Source organism: Onychostoma macrolepis, chromosome 15 (assembly GCF_012432095.1).
Source record: "Onychostoma macrolepis isolate SWU-2019 chromosome 15, ASM1243209v1, whole genome shotgun sequence".
Classification (NCBI taxonomy): Eukaryota; Metazoa; Chordata; class Actinopteri; order Cypriniformes; family Cyprinidae; genus Onychostoma; species Onychostoma macrolepis.
The window spans coordinates 18,855,819-18,880,277 of NC_081169.1; the positions used below are offsets into that span (position 1 = coordinate 18,855,819).

A 24,459-nucleotide genomic window follows, 5' to 3' on the forward strand; every position below is an offset into this window, starting at 1 on the left:
GCATCTTGAGCGACTGCTGTCTGATGGGGTACATACTGTACTTTACACTTACAAAACAGGTACATGTCATATCTACAATCTATCCCAGTGCAATATGCAAATTTACGGAGTTCACTTTTTTGATAATAGTACAAATGCTGAACGGCAAATTTTTGCAGAACTTGACACAGCTCACCAAGTTCTGCAAAATGACCTTTATCGATACTCAAGGAAACAGTTTTTATGTACCTCATTTTCTTTGGAGCTCCTGAACTTTTGTATAGACTGAACAATTTCATGCATTTACACTATGCCAAGTCACATCTTTTGCATGTGACTCAAACCACTTCCTGTATCGCATTGATATCCATCAGAACTTGAAAGCAATTTGGAGAACATTTATACTTGGTCTTTGCATCAAAGACCACATGATCAGATCTCTATCTTGATACAGTAAAGATTAACAAATCAAAAAGAATATGAAATAACTTTGAGGACAAATCAAACTGCCTTATGTTCATATATTTTTCAATATGAGAAGCTACGAAATAACGCTGACATTTAAATTTTTCATTTAACTGCATCAAACTATTTTGGGGTCAGTAAGATTTTTTTTTTTAATTAATACTTTAATTCAGCAAAGTATTTTTTTCTTAACGAGCCACAAACTTTTGAAACACTAGTGTTTAAATTTTAATTATACAAACATAAAACACCCTGTATCACCTACCACAATTAAAACATGCCATTACAGATCGCCTCTACTTAAGTTGGTTTCCTGAAAAAAGTACTAGAGACACCATCACAATATATTAATGACTTTATATGGTTATGGTAAAACGCTGTGGCACGGTTGTAGTACGACTCATCATTTAACTTCGTCTACAGGCTGGTGAATCACATCTCTCTACTGTCATCTTTCACAACACACACACACACACAGTTACGTCACAAAGGCTTGAGAAACATCCACTTCTGCTTCCAGATGTGATGAGAAGTATTTCGCAGTGTATTATTTACCGTAACCAATTGCATTCGTGAGAAAAGTTCGAGACTTGATTATCAGCGTCAGTGCAGTGATAAAAACAAACAACACTAATAAAGACTTCAGTGCGTAATGTTTGACGACTATGCTTGTAAATGCGGTGAATAAGTGTAACTTTACTTACAGCTGGTTGATCTGGTTTTGAGAAGCGACCGCGTTGTCGGAGAAGTACGGCATGATTTTTGCCCCGCAGCAGGAGCAGAATCCCCGGGCAGAGGAGCTCTCCGTGATCGCCACACTCTCCAGGGTCATGACGGAGGACCAGAGAGCCGGATATCCTCAGACAGACCCTTCTACAGCCATTATTCTCCCCCGAGTAATAAAAATAAATCGGGTGAAAAATGCTTTGCCCAGTCTAATAGTATTAAAATGACCCGTCCATAAGGCCTTAAAAGGACACCGACGTGGCCTGAAAATAGTGCAATAGTGCAAAACAAACAAAACAGTCTCAAAAAGTTCACCGTTTCTTTTAAACCCGGTAAACACAGCCCCTAATCGGGCATAAAACAACAAATGAGAACGTATAAAACTACAAAACAAAAAATCTACATGTGTATTTGCTTTGGCATGAGCCGGCGAGCCGCTTCCATCACACACACACACACTCTGTATGTAGGAGCTGCGGTGCGGCGCACTAATGCTTGAACAGAGTTGAAGGAGGAGCTGCTGACATGTGCTTCAGGAAGGGTCCACTGCAGGACTCCACAGACGGCCGACACTTTAGACACCCTCGCAACGACACAGTGCAGAGCGGGAATACGACCTCAGCTGCGAAATCACGAGCCTGGAGTGCACTTCAGTGCATCCTTCAGATCAGACAGTTGTTTTCCATGGGCAGTCAAGTGGCTCTATGAATAGCTGAGGTTTAAAAAGAACGTCGGAACAGGGGGAAAATAAATAAATTTAGCACACCAGGTTTAAACAGGCAAGGAGCTTAGGTTTATGGGTAAATCTTACAAAACACATCTAGGTCAAATTTAACACCAAAGTCAAAAGGTTTGTTTATTTATTTGCTTTATTAGCTTGCTTTAAAAACGTACATTTCTAATGAATACTTTAGTGTCTCCGGGCAATTTCTATACATATTTTAAATTTAAACCATATATACCAAGATGCATACATATAATTTACATAATAACTTGGCCTTTTAATTGATTTTGAGGTTAAAAGAAACAAACCAGGAATGTTTCTTTACAGGCTCTTTTAAGACCCTCTTGAGAAATGTTGTAATCAAAGGCTTTGGTCAATTGAGGTCTGAGTGATAGACTTCACACAGGTGAAAGTATTCAGTCTCTAGTTTATCTTATATAAGTGAAAACACAAACCAAACAATGCCTTTGTTGTCATACGAAATGGGAAGAGCACATGAATAGCAGGCTTTGAAGAAAAAAATCATAACATAAGGACTCAAGTGTCAGCAAATACTTTAGGTTTGATTCTGATTGGAGGGCCACAAACATTCATAAAAAAAAAAAAAAAAAAAAGCGAGTGACTTGGACTGCCACCAATTCTGGCAGTAAGGAACTAAATTCTTCAAATACATCATTAAATCACATTTACTTCCTGATTCATTAGAAGTAAAATAATTATTTGCAAACCACGTATTTGGCCCGTCACAAGATTCAGTCTATTTTGCTGTGTGTCCTTGTCAAAGGCAATGACCTGACCCAGACCTATGGGAAAATCCGTCTTGTTTACAAAGGCCCAACACGACAAACACTGTAAATCTCTCATCTAAATATCCGGGTGAGTTCTTACGCACGACAAGTTAGTCATACTGATATATTATTTGATTCAAAAATATTTTTCATCATCTTTGGAGACTTAAAGCAAATGTGCGCTGTACACTAAACACACACCACTGCAATTCCGGTGTAGATGTCTCAATAAAAGCCTTAAGTAGACTAAACTTCATCAAGACATTTGCATGATGGCTTGAAAGAGGAACCTGGCTAGTTTTCCTCAGTGCAGTACAGACAAGATGTCTGGGTTTGATAGATAAACATCAGTCAGTACAGAGACCAACTGCAAATTAACAAAGTCGGACAGCTGGGAATCAATATTGAGATACTAGTGAATTGTTCCCTCAAAGTTGTTAAGACTGCTTGTTTAGAGCTTGCTATTCTACATGTCTAAGTGTATTTTATGTAAACACACTTAAATCTAAAAATCAATGACCGCTCCGACACACATGTGAATGCATGACGTAGGTTCTCTGTGTTTAAAGCTGATGGCATCACAAGATGGTTTAAACACAACCATCTCCTTACGTTACATCACATTCTGCATTCCACTGCATTTGCTCTCCTGACAGCACATAACACCTGAAGCCTTATCAAAAAAACACCTCTGGCCTGTTAGCACACTCAGGGTTGTGTAAGCTACTTTGTTTTTATATCAAAGTTTTCCCCATTTGACTTTCATGGCTGGTAATTTGAGATGTTGCTGTTGTCATGTCATGTTTACAAAATTATAAGTCCCTGTTGTGCAACGGCTGTGTCTTGCATGCAATGTCCTGGAAAAGGTCACTAATGCTTCCAAGATTATGAATGCTCCCTTGATTACCCCCATTTCATGACCGCAGTGTTCTTAAGAGCCAGCTGTTTCCTATACTTGGAGCTGGGAATGTGTCTGATACCAATTCCTACTCCATTAAAAAAAATGGTCAGCCACATGGGAAATCCTGTGGGTGGTATGACCAAAATCATATATTGTGGTGTGAGTAATTTTATTACGGTAACACTAAGTTTTTCACAAAACAGTAGTTGTTGCTGGAATTTTTAGCCAGTGAATTAAATACTTTACAGAAAAAAAAAAAAAAAAGAGAAAAGAAAATTTTATATATATATACACTTTTTTAAAATTATTTAAAAAAATATTTTATTACATTTAATAAAATAAAAAACAAAAATCAAATAATTAATTTTAATATTTTATATAAAAAAAAAAATATATAAAAAAAAAAATCACATTAAAAAGGCATTCATGTGGTGTGTGTATATCCACCTATAGATAGACAAACACAAACAATGTGATACATTAAATGTTCAAATTATACATGCATGCATACATATTTTTTTTGCCTTTTCTATTTGGTGGACAACCTGATTCACATGATTATAAATGAATGAAAGTCTGGTTTCACTGCAAAAACAGTTCAAAGCAGCTGTAAAATATATGTAAACCTGACTAAACATCAGATGAATTCTAAATCCACAAAGTTTTAATTGTTCCTTAGCAAAGCAAAAATAACCTACAATTCACATTGGACATGTGTGGTGCATCTCAATGTGTCAACGGCATCTACACTGAAAGCAGCTGTCTGCATTAAATTATGCAGCAGAAATACAACATTATAAACGGTATGGCAGTATAGCTCAACCGGTTGACATATTTACACCTGACTTGGTAAGAAATCTAGGTGAAACGAGAGAAACTCATGAATAAACTTGCTTTGCCCAGCCCTGTGAGAAACCATCAAACCAAATTCATTTACACACGCACACATAAATATATATTTGTACGTGATCCAGAAGAACCTGTTGGGCCACACTGCTTTGACTCTGCAGGGCCTTAATTTCTCTGAAATTCTCTATATGCTGCATCTATTTTTCTATTCTGTTTCCTGGTGCCTGTATTTCCTGCTTTCTCTCTTAACCACCCCCTTCTCCAGCCCCAAGACTAATTTGAGCTGCTGGAATGAGGCCAGTGCACAAAGCAAATTTGCTGCAGGCCTGCTATAACTTAATAGTCCCATAAAAAACAAACAAACAAAAACAAAACAAAACACAACAATAAAATGCAAACGTTGATGACGGTACAATAATATGTACCACAATCCAGACATGCAGATTCAAAAATCTCTTTAGCAGCTACAGCTTTTGCTATATATTTGTTTTAACCATGTTTTTATTCATTAAACGCATCCTTCTCAGACCACATTGGGTTTTACAAGCACCAAGTCCAGTTTAAAATGTAGCCAAGATACGGACCACATTTTGTAGTTTACAAGTGATTGAGAGTCATTTTATGACTAAGTCTCAAAAGTGATGATTCATTTTTGAGATGTAAATTTATAACAAGTGGCAGACAATGTCATGTTGAGTTACACTACTGTTCAAAAGTTGTTGTTTTTCTGAAAGAAATAAAGCGACAGTAAAAAAACTTTTGCTAAAACTGTTTTTAACATTAATAATAAGTAGAAATGTTTCTTAAGCACCAAATCAGCATACTAGAATGATTTCTTAAAGATCATGTGACACTGAAGATTGGAGTAATGGCTCACAGGAATAAATTACACCTTAAAATATATTCAAATAGAAAACAGTTATTATAATATCTCCCAATATAACTGTATTTTTAAACAAAGATCAAAAATCCTATAGACCCAAAACTTTTGAATTTTAATGTACATGGCAGCATTAAAAAGCATTGTTTATATTGTGTTCATGAGAGTGCTGCAGATCCCCTCTGTACCCCTTGAAATCTTAAGTGATTGTGCACTGAAAAATATACTTTTAATACAGGCCAAATGTTACGTAATCCAGAGTCAGGTTGTTGCATGGGGGTGCCAGTGGGAAAAGGCAAATGAAAACACACACAAAGCTCAGAGATATGAGAATATTGCAAAGAAATGACATCATAGTCATCATAGGATTACCTAACATGCCGTGTAATTGAGGACATGTGTGGCACAGCATGAAGAGTGCCAAGTTTTGGGGTGTCTTGTAAGTTTGACCTGAGGGTTCTAGTTTTTGTCTTGGATACTACACAAACAAAAGGCTGATGTCATGCAAGACCCTCCCAGACGATTCCAACAAGCCAAACAGTGTTGCATAACTAAGCATGAATAGTTATCGGTCCACCAGGATTCTTATGATTCAAATTAGATCGGAGTCTGAACCCTGTCCAGACCCTCTAATGAAAGCCCTACACTGTCAACCATGTGCTGCAGACCTTCACAATGATGTACTTTTGCAATGGCATATATATATATATGTGTGTGTGTGTGTGTGTGTGTGTGTGTGTGTGTGTGTGTGTGTGTATATATATATATATATATATATATATATATATATATATATATATATATATATATATAGCTATAATTTATATTAACAAAACATACAGATACATATAGTCTAAACATTAATTACACATATGACTGAATGAGCCATGTTCAAAGTCAACTATAAGCCAATGTAGTTTCCCCTTTTCTTGCACTAATTTTGGGGGGAAATAGATGAAAAAACAAAATGTGGAGATCAGAGTACTACAATTTTATTAGCATCTTTTAATTAGCCAAAATATTTAAATGAACATGCACAGTGTAGAAAATGCATAGATTTTTTGAATGACACCATTGAAATTCTGCAGAAATCAGATTTTGTCTGGGAATCTATATATAGATTTGCATTTGACGTCCAATTTAGCATAAACCGCAATGGTGATGGCATGAAAGAACTGGTTAATCCAAAACAAGACACAGAGGCAAAACAAACCGCTCTGATGTCACTTACATACGTGTGTACTCTAAAATACACAAATATTGCTGACCTCAGATACAGAAAACTGATATTCATGCAAATATTGTAGTGTACTGGATTGCACAGTCACGTACACATTGTAGTCACAGGTCATCATCTTCCTGGTTTCACTTACATAATACCTAACTAATATCAAATTTTTGGTTTCTTTTTTTGTAAAAGATATTGATTGTGACATCATATGAAATCATAGATCAATTTCCACTCTTACTTTAGTTTGATTTCTTCACTAAGCCTATATCTGGCCAAAATAGGCAGATCAAACAATGTGGTTCCCCACTCTGAACTTGAAACAAACATTAATGCTCAAAAGGTGGCATTGTTTAAATATTAAAGTCATGTTCTGCTAATTAGTCATGTACTGTTCAGAATACTCCCCCTGGTGGAGATACTGCATATCATAAACTGAATTTAAAAAAGCAATATGAATGCTTTCCTATATGAAGGCAACGGTTCATTAATATGAGAGACATAAATGTGGATTTTAGCATTCTGATGCATAAGATGAGGCAAGATGCAGGTACCTCCTGGGCTGAGAGCGTCTGTCATCTTCAGCACTGCCTGCCTCCTGTAGAGAGAGACAGAGAAAGAAAGAAAGAGATACAGTGGTCAGACAGAGTATGTTCACTGAGATTATGATGGTCCAGCATGAAATTCAACCCACTCAACTTACTGTAACTGTACTCCTGCCTGTACCATTTTCTGCATCGTCAGGCTGATAAACCAATATTTTTTTTCCATTAAACTTTAGCAGCAATTTAGCGAGCGACAGCAAACAGCAGAAATTACACAAAAAAAAAAAATGTATCCTCCATTTAAAATATGCCTCTACACTTTGACAGATTTTGAATGATTATTCTAATAACAATAATAATTATATTTAATGTTTTTCAAGTTTAGTAAAAACAAACTGTGAACTGCAGCATGAACAGCAACACACCTTCCCACTATGGCTAGAAAACCAGATAGCATAATATTCCTCAAATGGCACTATAACAAGCAATAATTCATTTATATTTAATTATTAATTTTTCATTTCATTGTATGGCTTGTTTATCAACAAATTAAGAAAGAAATCATATACATGACTGTTCACCAAGGCTGCATTATTTGATCAAAAATACAGCAAAACAGAAATATTGTGAAGTTAATACAATTTCAAATATTTGTATTTTTTAATAATATATAAGATGTTTTACCAGCCAAGAAGTTCAGCACTTTTAGAGTTTCATCCCTCTATCTGATGTGAGCATAAGTATTGGAACAGTTGCCTCACAGGTCTTTCTAAGTGATCAGCTGTGTCCTATTGCATTAATTCTTCAGATATCAAAGGGGTGGTTGACTGGTTTTTTTCTAAGCTTGATTGTGTTTTAGGGGGTGCAGTCTAACATGTGTTAATGCTTCATTTTTAAAAAATGCATTATTTTTCACATAATTTAGCTTTATTCCACACCCTTCTCCTCTAAACACGCTGATCATTTCCTGGTTTTATGAAGCCCCTCCCTCAGAAATACGCAATGAGCTCAGATTGGTTAGCTGGTCCAGTGTGTTGTAATTGGCTAAACTGCATCTAGTGCACATCTAAACGTCCCGCCCCTCAGCTCAGCGACATGTGCTCTGGTTGTATTGTAAACAATGGCGTCGTCAATATCGCTTATCAATTTGAGCCCGATTGAGAGGATATTAGTGAAGAGGATCGCGCAGAACCTGTGCAAGCACAGCTTTTTTAATGGTATGTTTTTTGTTGTCTCATACTTTTAGATATGCTGTTATTTGTAAGTGCTACTGCTTCTGTTAGCTTTTAATATACGGTTTTATCCTGATTAAAGCTTTAATACAGTACAGCAACCACACGCATGTCCATGTTTAACGCTTGTCATGACGCTTGTCGAACTGCTCCCATCCAGAAAAGATATATTCCTATGTGCCATATACATCCCGCCATCAGAGTCCCCCTACTACAGCGAAGACATGTTCTCCACATTAGAGGAAAAGACAAGCCATTTCCAGGCCCAGGGAAACGTGCTCATCTGCCGGGACCTGAACGCAAGAACAGGACTACAGCCCGACTTCATCGACGCACAAGGGAGCAAATATAATCAACAACAAACTGACTGCTATTAGAGGTCTGCAAGCCCGTCGGGTCCCGACGGGGCCCGACACGCTGAGTCCATTCGGTCCATTTTTTTTTTTTACAGATCGGGCTCGGGCTCATTTAGCTTCTCTCCTTTTATTGTGCCCATATACGCGCAGAGCACACATGGCTAATTAAATACTGATTATATTATAAATATTATACATCGCCTAAGCAATACGCAACGCATACGCACACATTAACATACATGTGACCATGCAGAGCATCAGGAAGAAGTTGGAGCGTGGAGTTACAAAAAGTTCCCAATGCTTCGGGAAAAGCTGCATTTTTGATCAGCCATACATTTGATGATGATCCTGACTCGCCATCTCCTCACTGGATGCGCCTTTAGAGAGAAATGCATCTTTAGGGATTTTATAATGAAAGAGTTTTTGTTTTCGATTCGAATTATTTTGTTTTAAAAGTAGTAATTCAAAGCTTTCTATAGATACTATATTTGTCAAGTCAGTGAGGCAAGTAGGCTATATGCTGTGTTTCGGTTTTTCAGAAGCGCTCCGCTTGCTCAAAACCGAAACTGCTTTTTTTTTTTTTTAATGAAAGCACGTTTTGTTGATATTGTGAGTACACACAAATAAAAGTAGACCCTTTACAGTTCCGAACAAACGTAGCCTTTTACTCTTACCTTTATGAGCAAAAATGACAGCGTATTTTGAAATGTTTCCAATGCAAGTGATCATTCTTGCGCGTCCTGTAAAGCGCGCTTCAGCTTTCACTCTCCGCACAAACTACTGGATATGCATCAGTGCACATTTATCTAGCTCAAGCGTTTAAACTAACATTGTGGAGCTGTTTTATAATTATAGATTTAATTTTAGAGAAGTCTTGATGATTTGAGAAAGCTAAATTGATCAAACATAGGCTATGATCAACTCGCTGTCTGCTGCTGGCCGCTTGGTCTTAACTTTAAAAAACAAAAACTTACATTTAACGAATAAAAAAAAAAATGCTCCAAACGTTTTTCTAAATTAACTTAATAAAATAACGAAACTAATTACAATTACTTTGCCATTTCATACAAAACTGAACTAGTTTAATAGCTGAAACAGTTGTAGATAAGCTGTTTTGGGAGAAGGGGGTAAAAAGACGGGCTCGGGTCGGACTCGGGGCGAGAATTCTGATGAGCTGTCGGACACGGGCCGGGCTAGGGCCTGAGCGTCTCGGGCCAGGGCCGGGCTAGGGCCTACATTTTAGGCCCGTGCAGGGCTCTAACTGCTATTAATAACACATTCTCCCATATCCACAGAAATAACCATGATCATATAGTAAATAAGAATGGAAAAGTCCTTTCAATCACAGTTGATTATATGATAACAGACATAGAGCCTTCATCTCTCAGATCATTCACTGTTAGAGAACTAACCCCTCCGTCTGATCACAGTCAAATCACTGTGCATCTCAAAAAGACAGAAAATATCATTAACACAAAGCCCAGTAAGCTGTACAACATCAGAAAATCATACAGATGGGCTGAAAACAGCGCTGAAGAATATCAGAAAGCACTTAGCAGCCAAAAAACACAAGCGCTGATAGATAACTTTCTAAATAACACCTATACTCACACTAATGAAGGTGTCAATCTTGCTGTCAGAGATATAAATTACATATTTGAAAAATCAGCAAAATAATCCAAATTGAAAAAAAAAAAAAAAAAAAAAAAGGAAAAAAATCAAATACCCAAAAATCGGTTTGATCAGGACTGCCAAACTATTTGCAAAAAACTGAGAACACTGTCAAATCAGAAACACAAAGAGCCAAAGGATGTAGAAATCCACCTTCTTTACAGTGAAACACTAAAACAATACAAACATACACCCAAAAACAACTGACAATAATCGAGAAGTCAGTGAACACAAACCAATTTTGGGAAAATTGGAACAATGTGAAAAAAAACCTGATCATGAAGAATTGGCACTCCAAAATGGAGAAATATGGGAAAGTCATTTCCAAACATTGTTTAATAAAGTACAAACAGACACAAACTGTAAGCAAATTCAAACAATCTACCAATTGGAAGAACTAGAATTAACAATCAAAGATAACCAAAACCCATTAGATTTCCCAGTAACAGATAAAGAACTTAAAGAAAAAATTAAAAACCTCCAACACAAAAAAACATCTGGACCTGATGGGATATTAAATGAAATGATAAAACACACAAGCAGTAAATTCCAATTGGCCATTCTAAAACTATTCAATGTGGTTCTGAGTGTAGGTTACTTCCCTGACATCTGGAGTCAAGGCTTGATAACACCAATCTTTAAAAACGGAGATACATTTGATCCTAACAACTACAGAGGCATCTGTGTGAGCAGCAACCTGGGAAAGATATTCTGTAGCATAATAAACGCTCGACTATTAGACTTCATCATCACAATGTACTGAGCAGAAGTCAAATTGGATTTACCAAATTACCGTACATCTGATCACATCTATACATTACATACTCTAATTGAAAAACATGTTAACCAAGATAAATGTAAAATATATGCATGCTTCATCGTCTTCAAAAAAGCTTTTGACTCAATTTGGCACCAAGGACTATTTTACAAAACTATTGAAAGTGGCATAGGAGGTAAAACCTATGACCTTATTAAATCAATGTACACTGAAAGTAAATGTGGCGTAAAAATCAGCACCAAACGTACGGGGTATCTTTCCCAGGAGTGTGGAGTGAGACAGGGCTGCTGCTTAAGCCCAACATTATTTAACATTTACGTCAATGAACTGGCGAGCAGTCTGGAGTGATCTGCAGCCCTTGGCCTCACTCCACACAACTCACAGATCAGATGCCTGCTGTATGCGAATGATCTGGTTCTGCTGTCTCCCACTCAACACGGTTTACAGCAGAACCTGGACCTGCTAGAGCAATATTGCCAGACCTGGGCCCTGACACACCACACTACAACTACCTGGGTTTGAAAAACACAGCCACTGGAAACTTTAACCATGCTGTGACAGAACTGAGAGATAAAGCACGCAGGGCCTTCTACGCCATAAAACGGCAATGTCCTATGGAAATCCCTATTAGAATTTGGCTGAAAATATTAGAATCAGTAATTGAGCCCATTGCCCTCTATGGCAGTGAGGTGTGGGGTCCACTGACCAATCCTAATCAAGATCTCACCAAATGGGAAAAACATCCAATTGAGACCCTGCATGCAGAACTCTGTAAAACTATATTACACGTGCACCGGCACACAACAAGTAACGCATGCAGGGCAGAATTAGGCAAATATCCTCTAATCATAAAGACACAAAAAAGGGCAATTAAATTCTGGAAACATCTGAAACTCAGTGACTCCCAATCATATCATTATAAAGCCCTGCAATACCAAGAGACGAGCAAAGAAAGCAACCCCTTCCCTCAGCTGATCCAGAGCTTCAGTCCTGATGCTTCACTAACATCTACTGATGCTCTGAATCACAACATCAGAATCAAGGCAAGGCAAGTTTATTTATATAGCACATTTCATACACAGTGGTAATTCAAAGTGCTTTACATAAAAGGAAGTGAAATAGTCATTAAAAATAATAAGAAGAAATCAAAAATAATAAATCACAACAATAAAAACAAAGTGATTTAAAAATTGATTTTAAAAGAATTTAAAACATTTAAGAATAGAAAGTGATTATACATAGTGCAATCAGTTCGGACGTAGCACAGTGCTCATTCAACAAATGCACAGCTAAACAGATGAGTTTTGAGTCTGGATTTAAAAGTGGCTAATGTTTTAGCACATCTGATCTCTTCTGGAAGCTGGTTCCAACTGCGGGCGGCATAAAAGCTAAAAGCAGACTCCCCTTGTTTTGTGTGAACCCTTGATATTTCTGACTCGATCCTAATGATCGGAGTGGTCTGTTAGGTTTATATTCAGTGAGCATACCTCCAATGTATTTAGGTCCTAGGCCATTTAGAGATTTATAAACGAGTAAAAGTACTTTAAAATCAATCCTAAATGTAACTGGAAGCCAGTGTAAGGACCTGAGGACTGGTGTAATATGCTCAAATTTTCTGGTTCTAGTCAGAATCCTGGCAGCAGCGTTCTGGATGAGCTGCAGCTGTCTAATGGTCTTCTTGGGAAGGCCGGTGAGGAGACCATTACAATAATCCACCCTGCTGGTGATAAAGGCATGAACAAGTTTCTCCAAGTCTTGACTGGAAACAAAACATCTAATTCTTGCAATGGTTTTGAGATGATAGTATGCTGATTTAGTTACTGCTTTGACATGACTACTGAAACTAAGGTCTGTCTCCAGAAACACCCCAAGATTTTTGACTTGGTTTTTAGTTGTTTGACCCCTAGAGTCAAGGTATGCATTCACCTTGATAACTTCATCTTTGTTTCCAAATGCAATGACTTCAGTTTTCTCCTTATTTAACTGAAGAAAGTTCTGGCACATCCAACAGTTTATTTCATCAATGCATTGGCAGAGGGAGTCAATAGGACTGTAGTCATTTGGAGATAATGCTAGGTAAATCTGCGTATCATCAGCATAGCAGTGATAGGCAATTTGGTTCTCATTATTTGACTTAGTGGGAGCATAGAATCAATCAGATTACTGCACAAATCAAACAGAATTACAAACACAACAGCAGAGTAAGATGCAATGCTATTCGGCCCTAAAGAGAGAGTACAATATGGCAGAGTATCTGTACACCGTGTCAGATAAGAAACTCAGAAGCACGTTGACCAGATACAGACTCAGCGGACACAAGCTGATGATAGAGACGGGCAGACACAGAAAAACATGGCTGCCCCCGGAGCAGAGATTGTGTTCACACTGTGATCTAAATCAGATGGAAACAGAGCTGCACTTCCTAACAGAATGCTCCAAATACACGGACATACGGACAGTGTTCTATGATAAAATACAGCAGATCCATCCGACATTTAAAACTCTTTCAGACCAGGAGAAACTGCCGTATCTGTTAGGAGAACACAAGAACTGCTGTGTGTTTGCTGCTCAATAGGTGTCTGCCCGTCACCACTGAAGAGAAAACACTCAATCTGCCCTGATCTGATGTTTCCAGCACATCTAGATTATATTAAACCATATTACTTAGATGTACATTTTGCTTCTGTAAATCGATCTAATCCCTGATCTTATTTTTTTTTTTCTAGTTTATATACTTACATTAGAAATTCATTTTGCACTACATGCTTAATACTTTTTATATATTATTATTACTATTTTTTTTTTCTTTCTTTGTTAATACATATGCACTATTTGTAAGCAGCCCAGCTGCAATTGCTTTGGCAATACAAATGACTAGTTTTTGTCATGCCAATACAGCACCCTTGAATTGAGAGAGATAGAGAGAGAGAGATACAATGGCAACAAATGCTGTGTCAAAATCAATCACAAACGAACGGATTATTTCAGTCAAACGAAAGGAGTCCGTCAAGGCTGCAGCCTCAGCCGGACTCCATTTAATATCTATATTAATGAACTGGCATCAGCACTTGATAAGTCCTCTTGTCCTGGTCTGACCCTCGAGGGCAGAGAAATTAAATGCCTCCTGTATGCAGACGATCTTCTGCTCTTGTCGCCTCATGAAGAGGGGCTGCACCAAAGTCTCTCCATTCTGGAAAAGTACAGTAACGAATGGGCCTTACCGATAAACATGGAGAAGTCAAAAATCATGATCTTTCAGAAAAAGCCTCGTCTTGCTGACAAAAAAAAAAATAGGAGTTCACAATTGGTGGAACAATTCTTAATCATGTCACCTGTTATAATTATTTGGGTCTGACGATCTCAGCCTCTGGACAGCTCAATACTGCAATAAAAGATCTGATGGATAAGGAGCGCAGGGCTTTTTACAGTATAACACGACCCCTGTTCAAATTCAACCCACCCATTAAACTGTGGCTGAAAATCTTCGATAGCATCAAACCCATTCTTCTCTATGGCTGTGAAATCTGGGGCCCCAAATTTAAATTAAACTATGAATCATGGGACAAAAACCCTGTTGAAATTTTCCACCTTGAATTCTGCAAAAACATCCTGGAAATTCACAGAAATGCCCCAAATCTCGGCTGCAGAGCAGACCTGGGCAGATTCCCTCTGCTCTCTGAAATCCAGAAGAGAGCAGCGAAGTTCTGGTTCCATCTTTCAGACACGCCGACAAATAGCTACCACCACAGTGCTTTCACTTATCGGCAAAAACACCCAGAGAGTGACCCCTTTCACTATTTAGTGGAAAAACATCAACTCAATTCAGTTAAAGAATTCAAAAATGAAAGAAACAGAAAAAATAACCCAGGAAGAATACATTCATGATTGGCAGCAAAAAGTAACTCAAGTAAAGAAATTAACTTACTTCCACAGTATAAAATCTGATTATATATTAGCGCCATACCTGTGCAGTATTAAAGACTATGGTCAGAAAGCTGCTGACGAAGTATTGTCTGAGTGAGCACAGTCTGTGTGTGGAGACGGGCTGACACAAGCAGAGCTGGAGAGCCACAGAGCTCCGACTGTGTTCTCACTGCTAGATGTGTTAGGGACTCAGAGAACGAGCTGCACTTCCTCACGGAGTGCAGCAAATATAAACACATCAGAGATGCCCATTTCAAACAAATAGCTCTAGTTTCACCTGAATTTAAGCATACAAGCAACTTAGACAAACTCATATTATAGTCATATTCTGGGAGAAAAGGAAAAGTGTATTCACCTGGCAGCGCAGTATGTGTCCTCCTGCCATCAAATGAGGAGTGAGTGAGTGAGTGAGTGTGCAGAGCAGGGGATGCGAGGAATAGTATTAAGAACCGCTGCTTTAGAACATGATTTTGAAACTTGTGAAACTATTAGAATCGTTAGAAGACAGAATCGCGATTCATATACGAGTAGATTTTTACATGCACCCCTAGTTTTCTCTTCCTCTTCTCTAAATCAGTGCAGCATGGCCTCGCCCCCTTTGTTGCGTGTTACCGGAGGCGGGGTTTATCTGGGTTCGTGACGTAACGGACCCGGGAAGTAACTCGTTTCTTCGTTTCTAAGTCCCTTACCAGCCGTTTTTGTAGGCATTAAAATGCCAGAATTTTAAAAGACATTTGCATTGAACTTTCAGCGCCACAACTTTGCAGATATTGTTTATGCTCAAACAGCAACATTACACACTAACTAATGTTAAAAAAAGTGAAATCGCAATCAACCACCCCTTTAAAATCAGGGAATGTATCGTATCAGTTATATCCATTACTTCTGCATTCTGAATCTTGCATTCGATGATGACTCACACAAACCAGGATGAAGACGAGGGACCTGACTTTGAGAGAAAAACAAGCAATTTGGATGCTAAAAGAAAAGAGGAAGTCAATTAGAGCAAAAACAAAGGGCATGGAGAAAGCAAGAGTTTGGAAACCACCAGCGACACCAGCAACCAACAACTATCTGATCGGCTGAGAAAACAACAGTAGTTGATGATAGACAAATCATAAAAGCTGTGAGAATGAACCCTAAGAAGAAGTGTCTGTAAAATCACCAACAACTTCCAGAAAGCTGGGGTGATGCTCTGACAATTTACTGTCCTCAGGAGACTTTGACACAGAATTACAGGTGCTACACAGCCAGATACAAACCTCTGACCAGCTCCAAAAATAGAAAGGCAAGATTAGAGTTTGCAAAAAAGCACAAAGGTGAGCCAGAAGAGTTTTGGAACTGTGTTTATGGACCGATGAGACAAAGATGAACCTTTACCGAAGTGATGGGAAAGTAAAAATGTGGAGAAAATTATGATTAATCACAGTCCATGACTGTGATTAACGCGATTAAGTTTTTTAATCGATTGACAGCACTAATATACAGTGGGGCAAAAAAGTATTTAGTCAGCCACCAATTGTGCAAGTTCTCCCACTTATAAAGATGAGAGAGGCCTGTCATTTTCATCATAGGTATACCTCAACAATGAGAGACAAAATCAGAAAAACAAATCCAGAAAATCACATTGTAGGATTTTTAAAGAATTAATTGGTAAATTCCTCGGTAAAATAAGTATTTGGTTACCTACAAACAAGCAAGATTTCTGGTTCTCACAGACCTGTAACTTCTTCTTTAAGAGGCTCCTCTGTCCTCCACTCGTTACCTGTATTAATGGCATCTGTTTGAACTTGTTATCAGTATAAAAGACACCTGTCCACAACCTCAAACAGTCCAACTCCAAACTCCACCATGGCCAAGACCAAAGAGCTGTCAAAGGACACCAGAAACAAAATTGTAGACCTGCACCAGGCTGGGAAGACTGAATCTGCAATAGGTAAGCAGCTCGGTGTGAAGAAATCAACTGTGGGAGCAATTATTAGAAAATGGAAGACATACAAGACCACTGATAATCTCCCTCGATCTGGGGCTCCACGCAAGATCTCACCCCGTGGGGTCAAAATGATCACAAGAACTGTGAGCAAAAATCCCAGAACCACACGGGGGGACCTAGTGAATGACCTGCAGAGAGCTGGGACCAAAGTAACAAAGGCTACCATCAGTAACACACTGCACCACCAGGGACTCAAATCCTGCAGTGCCAGACGTGTCCCCCTGCTTAAGCCAGTACATGTCCGGGCCCGTCTGAAGTTTGCTAGAGAGCATTTGGATGATCATATGGTCAGATGAAACCAAAATAGAACTTTTTGGTAAAAACTCAACTTGTCGTGTTTGGAGGAGAAAGAATGCTGAATTGCATCCAAAGAACACCATACCTACTGTGAAGCATGGGGATGGAAACATCATGCTTTGGGGCTGTTTTTCTGCAAAGGGACCAGGACGACTGATCCGTGTAAACGAAAGAATGAATGGGGCCATGTATCGTGAGATTTTGAGTGAAAACCTCCTTCCATCAGCATGACAATGATCCCAAACACACACCGCCCGGGCAACGAAGGAGTGGCTTCGTAAGAAGCATTTCAAGGTCCTGGAGTGGCCTAGCCAGTCTCCAGATCTCAACCCCATCGAAAATCTTTGGAGTCCGTGTTGCCCAGCGACAGCCCCAAAACATTACTGCTCTAGAGGAGATCTGCATGGAGGAATGGGCCAAAATACCAGCAACAGTGTGTGAAAACCTTGTGAAGACTTACAGAAAACGTTTGACCTCTGTCATTGCCAACAAAGGGTATATAACAAAGTATTCAAGTATTCAAAGATGATTCAAAATGTAATTTTATTCCTGTGATGGCAGACCTGAATTTTCAGAAGTATCACATGATCATTCTAAAATGCTGATTTGGTTCAAGAAACATTTATCAATATTATCAATGTTAAAAACAGTTCTTAATATTTTTGAAGATTTTCTTTTTCCAGGATTTTTCAGAAAAGTTCAAAAGAACAGCATTTATTTGAATTATAATTATAATTTATTTTGTAACATTTATAATATGCCTTTACTGCCACTTTTGATCAATTTAACGGATTGTTGTTGAATAGAAGTATTAATTTCTTACATAATAATTAGTGCCGTCAAACGCTTAATCGCGATTAATCACATTCCAAAATAAAAGTTTTTGTTTACATAATATATTTGTGTATACTGTGTAGTGTGTATATTTACTATGTATATATAAATACAAATACATGCATGTATATATTTAAGAAACATTTTTTATATTTTAAATATATTATATATCATAAAATATAAATATATATACACACACACACGTAAATATTTTCAAAATATACTGCATGTGTGCGAATTCATACACATATATATATATATATATATATATATTAGGGGTGGCACGGTACATGTATTCGTACCGAACCGTCACGGTATGGGCATCTCGGTTCGGTGAATGAGGCCTTACGACGAATACAGGCAATTCATCTTCAATCCAGAAGGGGTAATTTAACACTGTTTGATAACCGCCAGCAGAAGAACAGCGAATGCTGAGTTGCGCACTGAAAAACAAAGCCCCCTAGACAGTGACCATGTGCTGATTCTGAACGCATCTCTCACTGACAAAGGAGTGTATTTCAAAGGCTTGCGCACTCAACTGTTTGCGAAATAGAGCTTTGTGCTCGAGTATCCTACCTCTCTCATTTGGGACAAATCCAAATATTCCATAATATTTACCATAATAATACTGTTTGGTTCACTGTATTTTATTTTGATAAAGTACCAACTGTGCTGTCAAGTTAGCAATGCTGGAACTAATGCGATTTGTGTGTGTGTGTGTGTGTGTGTGTGCGCGCACACACGCTCCGGCACGATCACTTCAACTGTTTCCTTATACCAGCAGAATCAACATTAAACACTTATTGTCTTATTAATAATCACTGTATAAAGGTCTGCTTTTATTTGTGTACACTCACAATGAAAACAAAACAGATTTTATATATATATATATATATATGTATGGGGTGGCACGGTACACATATCACGGTTCGATACGATTTCGTTACAACAGGGGGAAAAAAAATAATCTACTATGCTCAGTTTCTTCTCATTTATTTTGAACAGACAGTAGTGCAAATTACAATTTTTTCCATTTAGATGTGAAAATACTAAATATTATTATGTTATATATATATAAAATTAGGGATGCACCGATACCACTTTTTCCAGTACTCGCCCGATACGATACTTTTATTTTTGATACTTGTCGATACAGAGTACCGATACCGATGTTTTCACTGCATTTGTAAATTTTTTAAATATTGGGTACACAAACCAAAAGAGTATGTATAATGTTAGTTGGTTAACTTAATTTATCAAATAGATACAGTCAAACCAAAATTTATTCAGACACCTTCAACATTTCTCACATCATCACGGTTTATTCGCTATAGTTTATGGTAGTAAAATATGACAAGAACTCAGAGTTAAACTGTGTCAGAACAAATTCAGCTCGATAATATCAGATAACTTTGATAGAAAGGTGTGATGGATTACAATCAACCAAAATTATTCAGACAGCTGTTAGTATGACAATATTTACACAACTATCAATACTTTGTCAGGCCACCCTTATCCTTAATGACAGCCTGTAGTCTCCTGGGCATGCTGTCGACCAGGAGCATGCAAACCTGAACTTCAGTTTGATAATTTTTAAATAATTTTTGGTTCCAAATTTGTATCAATTTTATTGGTAGTCCACTGTATGAAGAACTTTTGGATATAATATGTCAGTTTACTTTATTTTGCTATCCTCACTTACATAAATGAACTATAGTGTCCTGCACCCACTAGTAAAAAATATCAAGAATTATATTTGGTCTCTGAATAATTTTTGGTTTGACTGTATATCCTTCGGTTATTTTCACACTTAATTATGCACATTAAAATGTATTTTACAAGTTTTTGTTACTTTCACTGTTTTTTTTTTTTGCTCTATGGTACATCTTTAATTCAATTGCATTAGAGCTGCTAAAAATCACGCGTTTTGCTGTAATAATGCAGAAAACCACTCGTTATAAATCTCCTAACTGTGATATTTTCAGAAATAGAAGTCACGTTTTTCTTTGCTTTTCTTTCTAATGCAGAAACACTCATGAAGCAAGCAAAATATGCACAACGCGTGCACGTATTTGTACTGGTGCAGAATAAGAGGGACAGTACAGCCTAGCGCATTTCACACAGGCTGCTAGTTTCACTTTCGCTAGAAAGTAGTGTATGCTTAAGGTTGAAAATTAATTATTTATTTTATAGTGAATGCCCCTATAAATTGTCTTATATTTACGATTCAGTTTTAATCCAAGTGATGCATGCTATGTGAGCGAACATCAATAAAGATCACAGAAGTGCGCGCGCGCTCTCTCTCTCTCTCTCTCCCTACCGTTAAGTAACTTGTGCATTGTTTTGTTTACTTGTTTTTGACATATCCGACCGAACTACAAACGTTCCGGTGATATACTTTTCTCACAGACATTCACTCGACAAGCTCGCGCATCTGCTCAATCCACTCAGCGCTTTGCTTTTCAGTTCACGCACATCAGCTATAAGAGGCATTAATACTGAATGTTTAACCTTATTCATTGCATACATCTGCTTCGTAATCTCTAGTAACTCCATTCTGCTGCATATTGTCCTGTTTCTTTGTCTGAATATGGCACTTATCACATGCTGTGAGGTATCGGGGTATTTTAACGAGTACGAGTACAGAAGCTCAGTATCAGCGTTTTCTTTTCATTTGTGAGTGTACACAAATAAAAGCAGACCTTTATACAGTGGATTATTAATAAGACAATAAGTGTTTAAAGTTGATTCTGTTGGTATAAGGAAACAGTTGAAGTGATCGCGCCGGAGCGCACGCACACACACACACACACAAAACACATCAGTTCCAGCACATTGCTAACTTGACAGCGCAGTTGGTACTTTATCAAAATAAAATACAGTGAGCCAAACATCAGCGCACGCGCTTCTGTGTCACCGTTGGAACGCGACTGAAGTACAAAGCCTGTCATTTACGTAATAAATAATAATTTAGTGTCCAGATGTTACATCGTAAATATGGAAATATTATGGAATATTTGGATTTGTGCCAAATGAGAGAGGTCGGATACACCAGCACAAAGCTCCATTTCGCAAACAGTTGAGTGCGCAAGCCTTTAAAGTATACTCCCTTGTCAGTCTATGTGAGAGACGCGTCAGAATCAGCACATGATCACTATCTGGGGGCTTTGTTTTCAAGTGCGCCACTCATGGCATTCGCTGTTCTTCTGCTGGCGGTTATCAAACAGCGCTGCATTACTGCGGGCGCCCCCTTCTAGATTGGGGGTGAACTGCCTGTATTCGTCGTAAGACCTCATGCACCGAACCAAGATGCCCGTACCGTGACGGTTCGGTACGAATACATGTACTGTGCCACCCCTTATATATATATATATATATATATATATATAGCGTAATAATATTTCGTATTTTCACATCTAGATGGAAAAATTTTGTAATTTGCACAACTGGTCTGTTCAAAATAAATGAAAAGAAACTGAGCATAGTAGATTACATACATACGATTAATTAATCGTTTTGACAGCACTAATAATAATAGCAATTTAAAAACAATGTAGTGACTCCAAACTTTTGAATGGTAGTATATATATATATATATATACAGTGAGGAAAATAAGTATTTGAGCACCCTGCTATTTTGCAAGTTCTCCCACATGGAGGGGTCTGAAATTGTCATCGTAGGTGCATGTCCACTGTGAGAGACATAATCTAAAAAAAAAAAATCCAGAAATCACAACGTATGATTTTTTAACTATTTATTTGTGTGATACAGCTGCAAATAAGTATTTGAACACCTGTCTATCAGCTAGAATTCTGACCCTCAAAGACCTGTTAGTCTGCCTTTAAAATGTCCACCTCCACTCCATTTATTATCCTAAATTAGATGCACCTGTTTGAGGTCGTTAGCTGCATAAAGACACCTGTCCACCCCATACAATCAGTAAGAATCCAACTACTAACATGGCCAAGACCAAAGAGCTGTCCAAAGACACTAGAGACAAAATTGAACACCTCCACAAGGCTGGAAAGGGCTGTGGGGAAATTGCCAAGCAGCTTGGTGAAAAAAGGTCCACTGTTGGAGCAATCATTAGAAAATGGAAGAAGCTAAACATGACTGTCAATCTCCCTCGGACTGGGGCTCCATGCAAGATCTCACCTCGTGGGGTCTCAATGATCCTAAGAAAGGTGAGAAATCAGCCCAGAACTACACGGGAGGAGCTGGTCAATGACCTGAAAAGAGCTGGGACCACCGCTTCCAAGGTTACTGTTGGTAATACACTAAGACGTCATGGTTTGAAATCATGCATGGCACGGAAGGTTCCCCTGCTTAAACCAGCACATGTCCAGGCCCGACTTAAGTTTGCCAATGACCATTTGGATGATCCAGAGGAGTCATGGGAGAAAGTCATGTGGTCAGATGAGACCAAAATAGAACTTTTGGTCATAATTCCACTAAACGTGTTTGGAGGAAGAAGAATGATGAGTACCATCCCAAGAACACCATCCCTACTGTGAAGCATGGGGTGGTAGCATCATGCTTTGGGGTGTTTTTCTGCACATGGGACAGGGCGACTGCACTGTATTAAGGAGAGGATGACCGGGGCCATGTATTGCGAGATATTATTATTGGGGAACAACCTCCTTCCCTCAGTTAGAGCATTGAAGATGGGTCGAGGCTGGGTCTTCCAACATGACAATGACCAAGCACACAGCCAGGATAACCAAGGAGTGGCTCTGTAAGAAGCATATCAAGGTTCTGGCGTGGCCTAGCCAGTCTCCAGACCTAAACCCAATAGAGAATCTTTGGAGGGAGCTCAAACTCCGTGTTTCTCAGCGACAGGCCAGAAACCTGACTGATCTAGAGAAGATCTGTGTGGAGGAGTGGGCCAAAATCCCTCCTGCAGTGTGTGCAAACCTGGTGAAAAACTACAGGAAACGTTTGACCTCTGTAATTGCAAACAAAGGCTACTGTACCAAATATTAACATTGATTTTCTCAGGTGTTCAAATACTTATTTGCAGCTGTATCATACAAATAAATAGTTAAAAATCATACATTGTGATTTCTGGATTTTTTTTAGATTATGTCTCTCACAGTGGACATGCACCTACGATGACAATTTCAGACCCCTCCATGATTTCTAAGTGGGAGAACTTGCAAAATAGCAGGGTGTTCAAATACTTATTTTCCTCACTGTATATATATATAAAAATTGTGAATAAAATCAGCATAGGTGAGAGCCATCATAAAGATGTGCACAGGCACTCCACAAACACCTCATTACCCAACAAAATAGAAGGGGATGTTTATTCTAAATGCCTTCTCCATCTGCAGTCTCATTATGGAAGAGAATCTTTTGTCTACTTACTAATGACGAGTCAAGCCTGCTTATCGTGCAAGCAGCTCGCACATCCCTGTCTCCCAGTGATTGTTATCTTGCAAAACTAAACCTTCTCACTCATACTTCCTAGCTAAGCCAAACAGACATACACACACACACAAAATTCACAAGTAGATGTGTGATTACTGCAAAGCTCCAGGCTTCCTCTGCTCACAAAGGCCCTAGGTTTAATCCATGCTGCCTGTCTCAGTAATACCAATCCCAGTGTACATTTTCTCAGGGATCAGGCAGCCAACCCAGCGCTTCAACAACTCTGCTTATGGTAAATAAGCATAAACAAACATAGCAGGCACAAGTCGGACTATAATCACCATTATGCTATTGACAAAAATATGCTGAGACTGCAAACATCAGTGTGAGATCAGCTGCACTGCAGTGCCATGAACTCAAGGTGTCTGTGACAAAGTATATTGCTTTAGTAATATGAAAACGTACAACAATGTAACACTTTCCATTTATTTGAGAAACTGGCTAATTTGTTAACCAAATACCAGCTCACAGCATGTAGCGTTTGCATGCGGACATGCATCACAACCGAAGTCAAGCTTGGCATACTAATAAGGCCCGCTGGGATAGGTTCACTGAGGACTTTGTCTGGAAAACCTTGAGGCATCTCACAAGATGACTCACATGGATGCCTCAATGGGGTCACATGACGGGCAGCTGGTAATGGGGGGAAAGTAGCTCATTTCACTCACATAACCTAATTTTCCTATTTGTTTGCGGCCTTTACATGGCCTGGTGCTAACCCATATATACACTTAGGTCAGCCTATCTTAAGGTGAATTTGTTGAGGCAGGTTGTCTCAAAGCAAACAATAAAACACTTGATTGAATCCATCACAGCCTTCAGTTGACAGCATGAATATACTTACACTATGTTCAGAAC

General features: G+C 38.3%; 1 protein-coding gene across 3 annotated transcripts in view; it reads right to left on the reverse strand.

Annotated features, from left to right (window-relative positions):
- The window catches only part of ssh2a (slingshot protein phosphatase 2a), a 40,386-nt gene that overhangs the window by 12,955 nt on the left and 2,972 nt on the right, over window positions 1–24,459 (reverse strand). For 2 of the 3 annotated variants that reach the window (XM_058744419.1, XM_058744417.1), the window contains exon 2: window positions 7,095–7,138. Coding sequence is in view for 2 of the 3 variants with exons in the window: in XM_058744417.1 (XP_058600400.1) it covers window positions 7,095–7,138 (44 nt within the window). In the remaining variant the exon portion in view is untranslated. Of the gene's footprint in view, window positions 1–1,148; window positions 1,762–7,094; window positions 7,139–24,459 lie in introns of those variants that run through there. The other variant, XM_058744416.1, reaches the window with a different exon arrangement.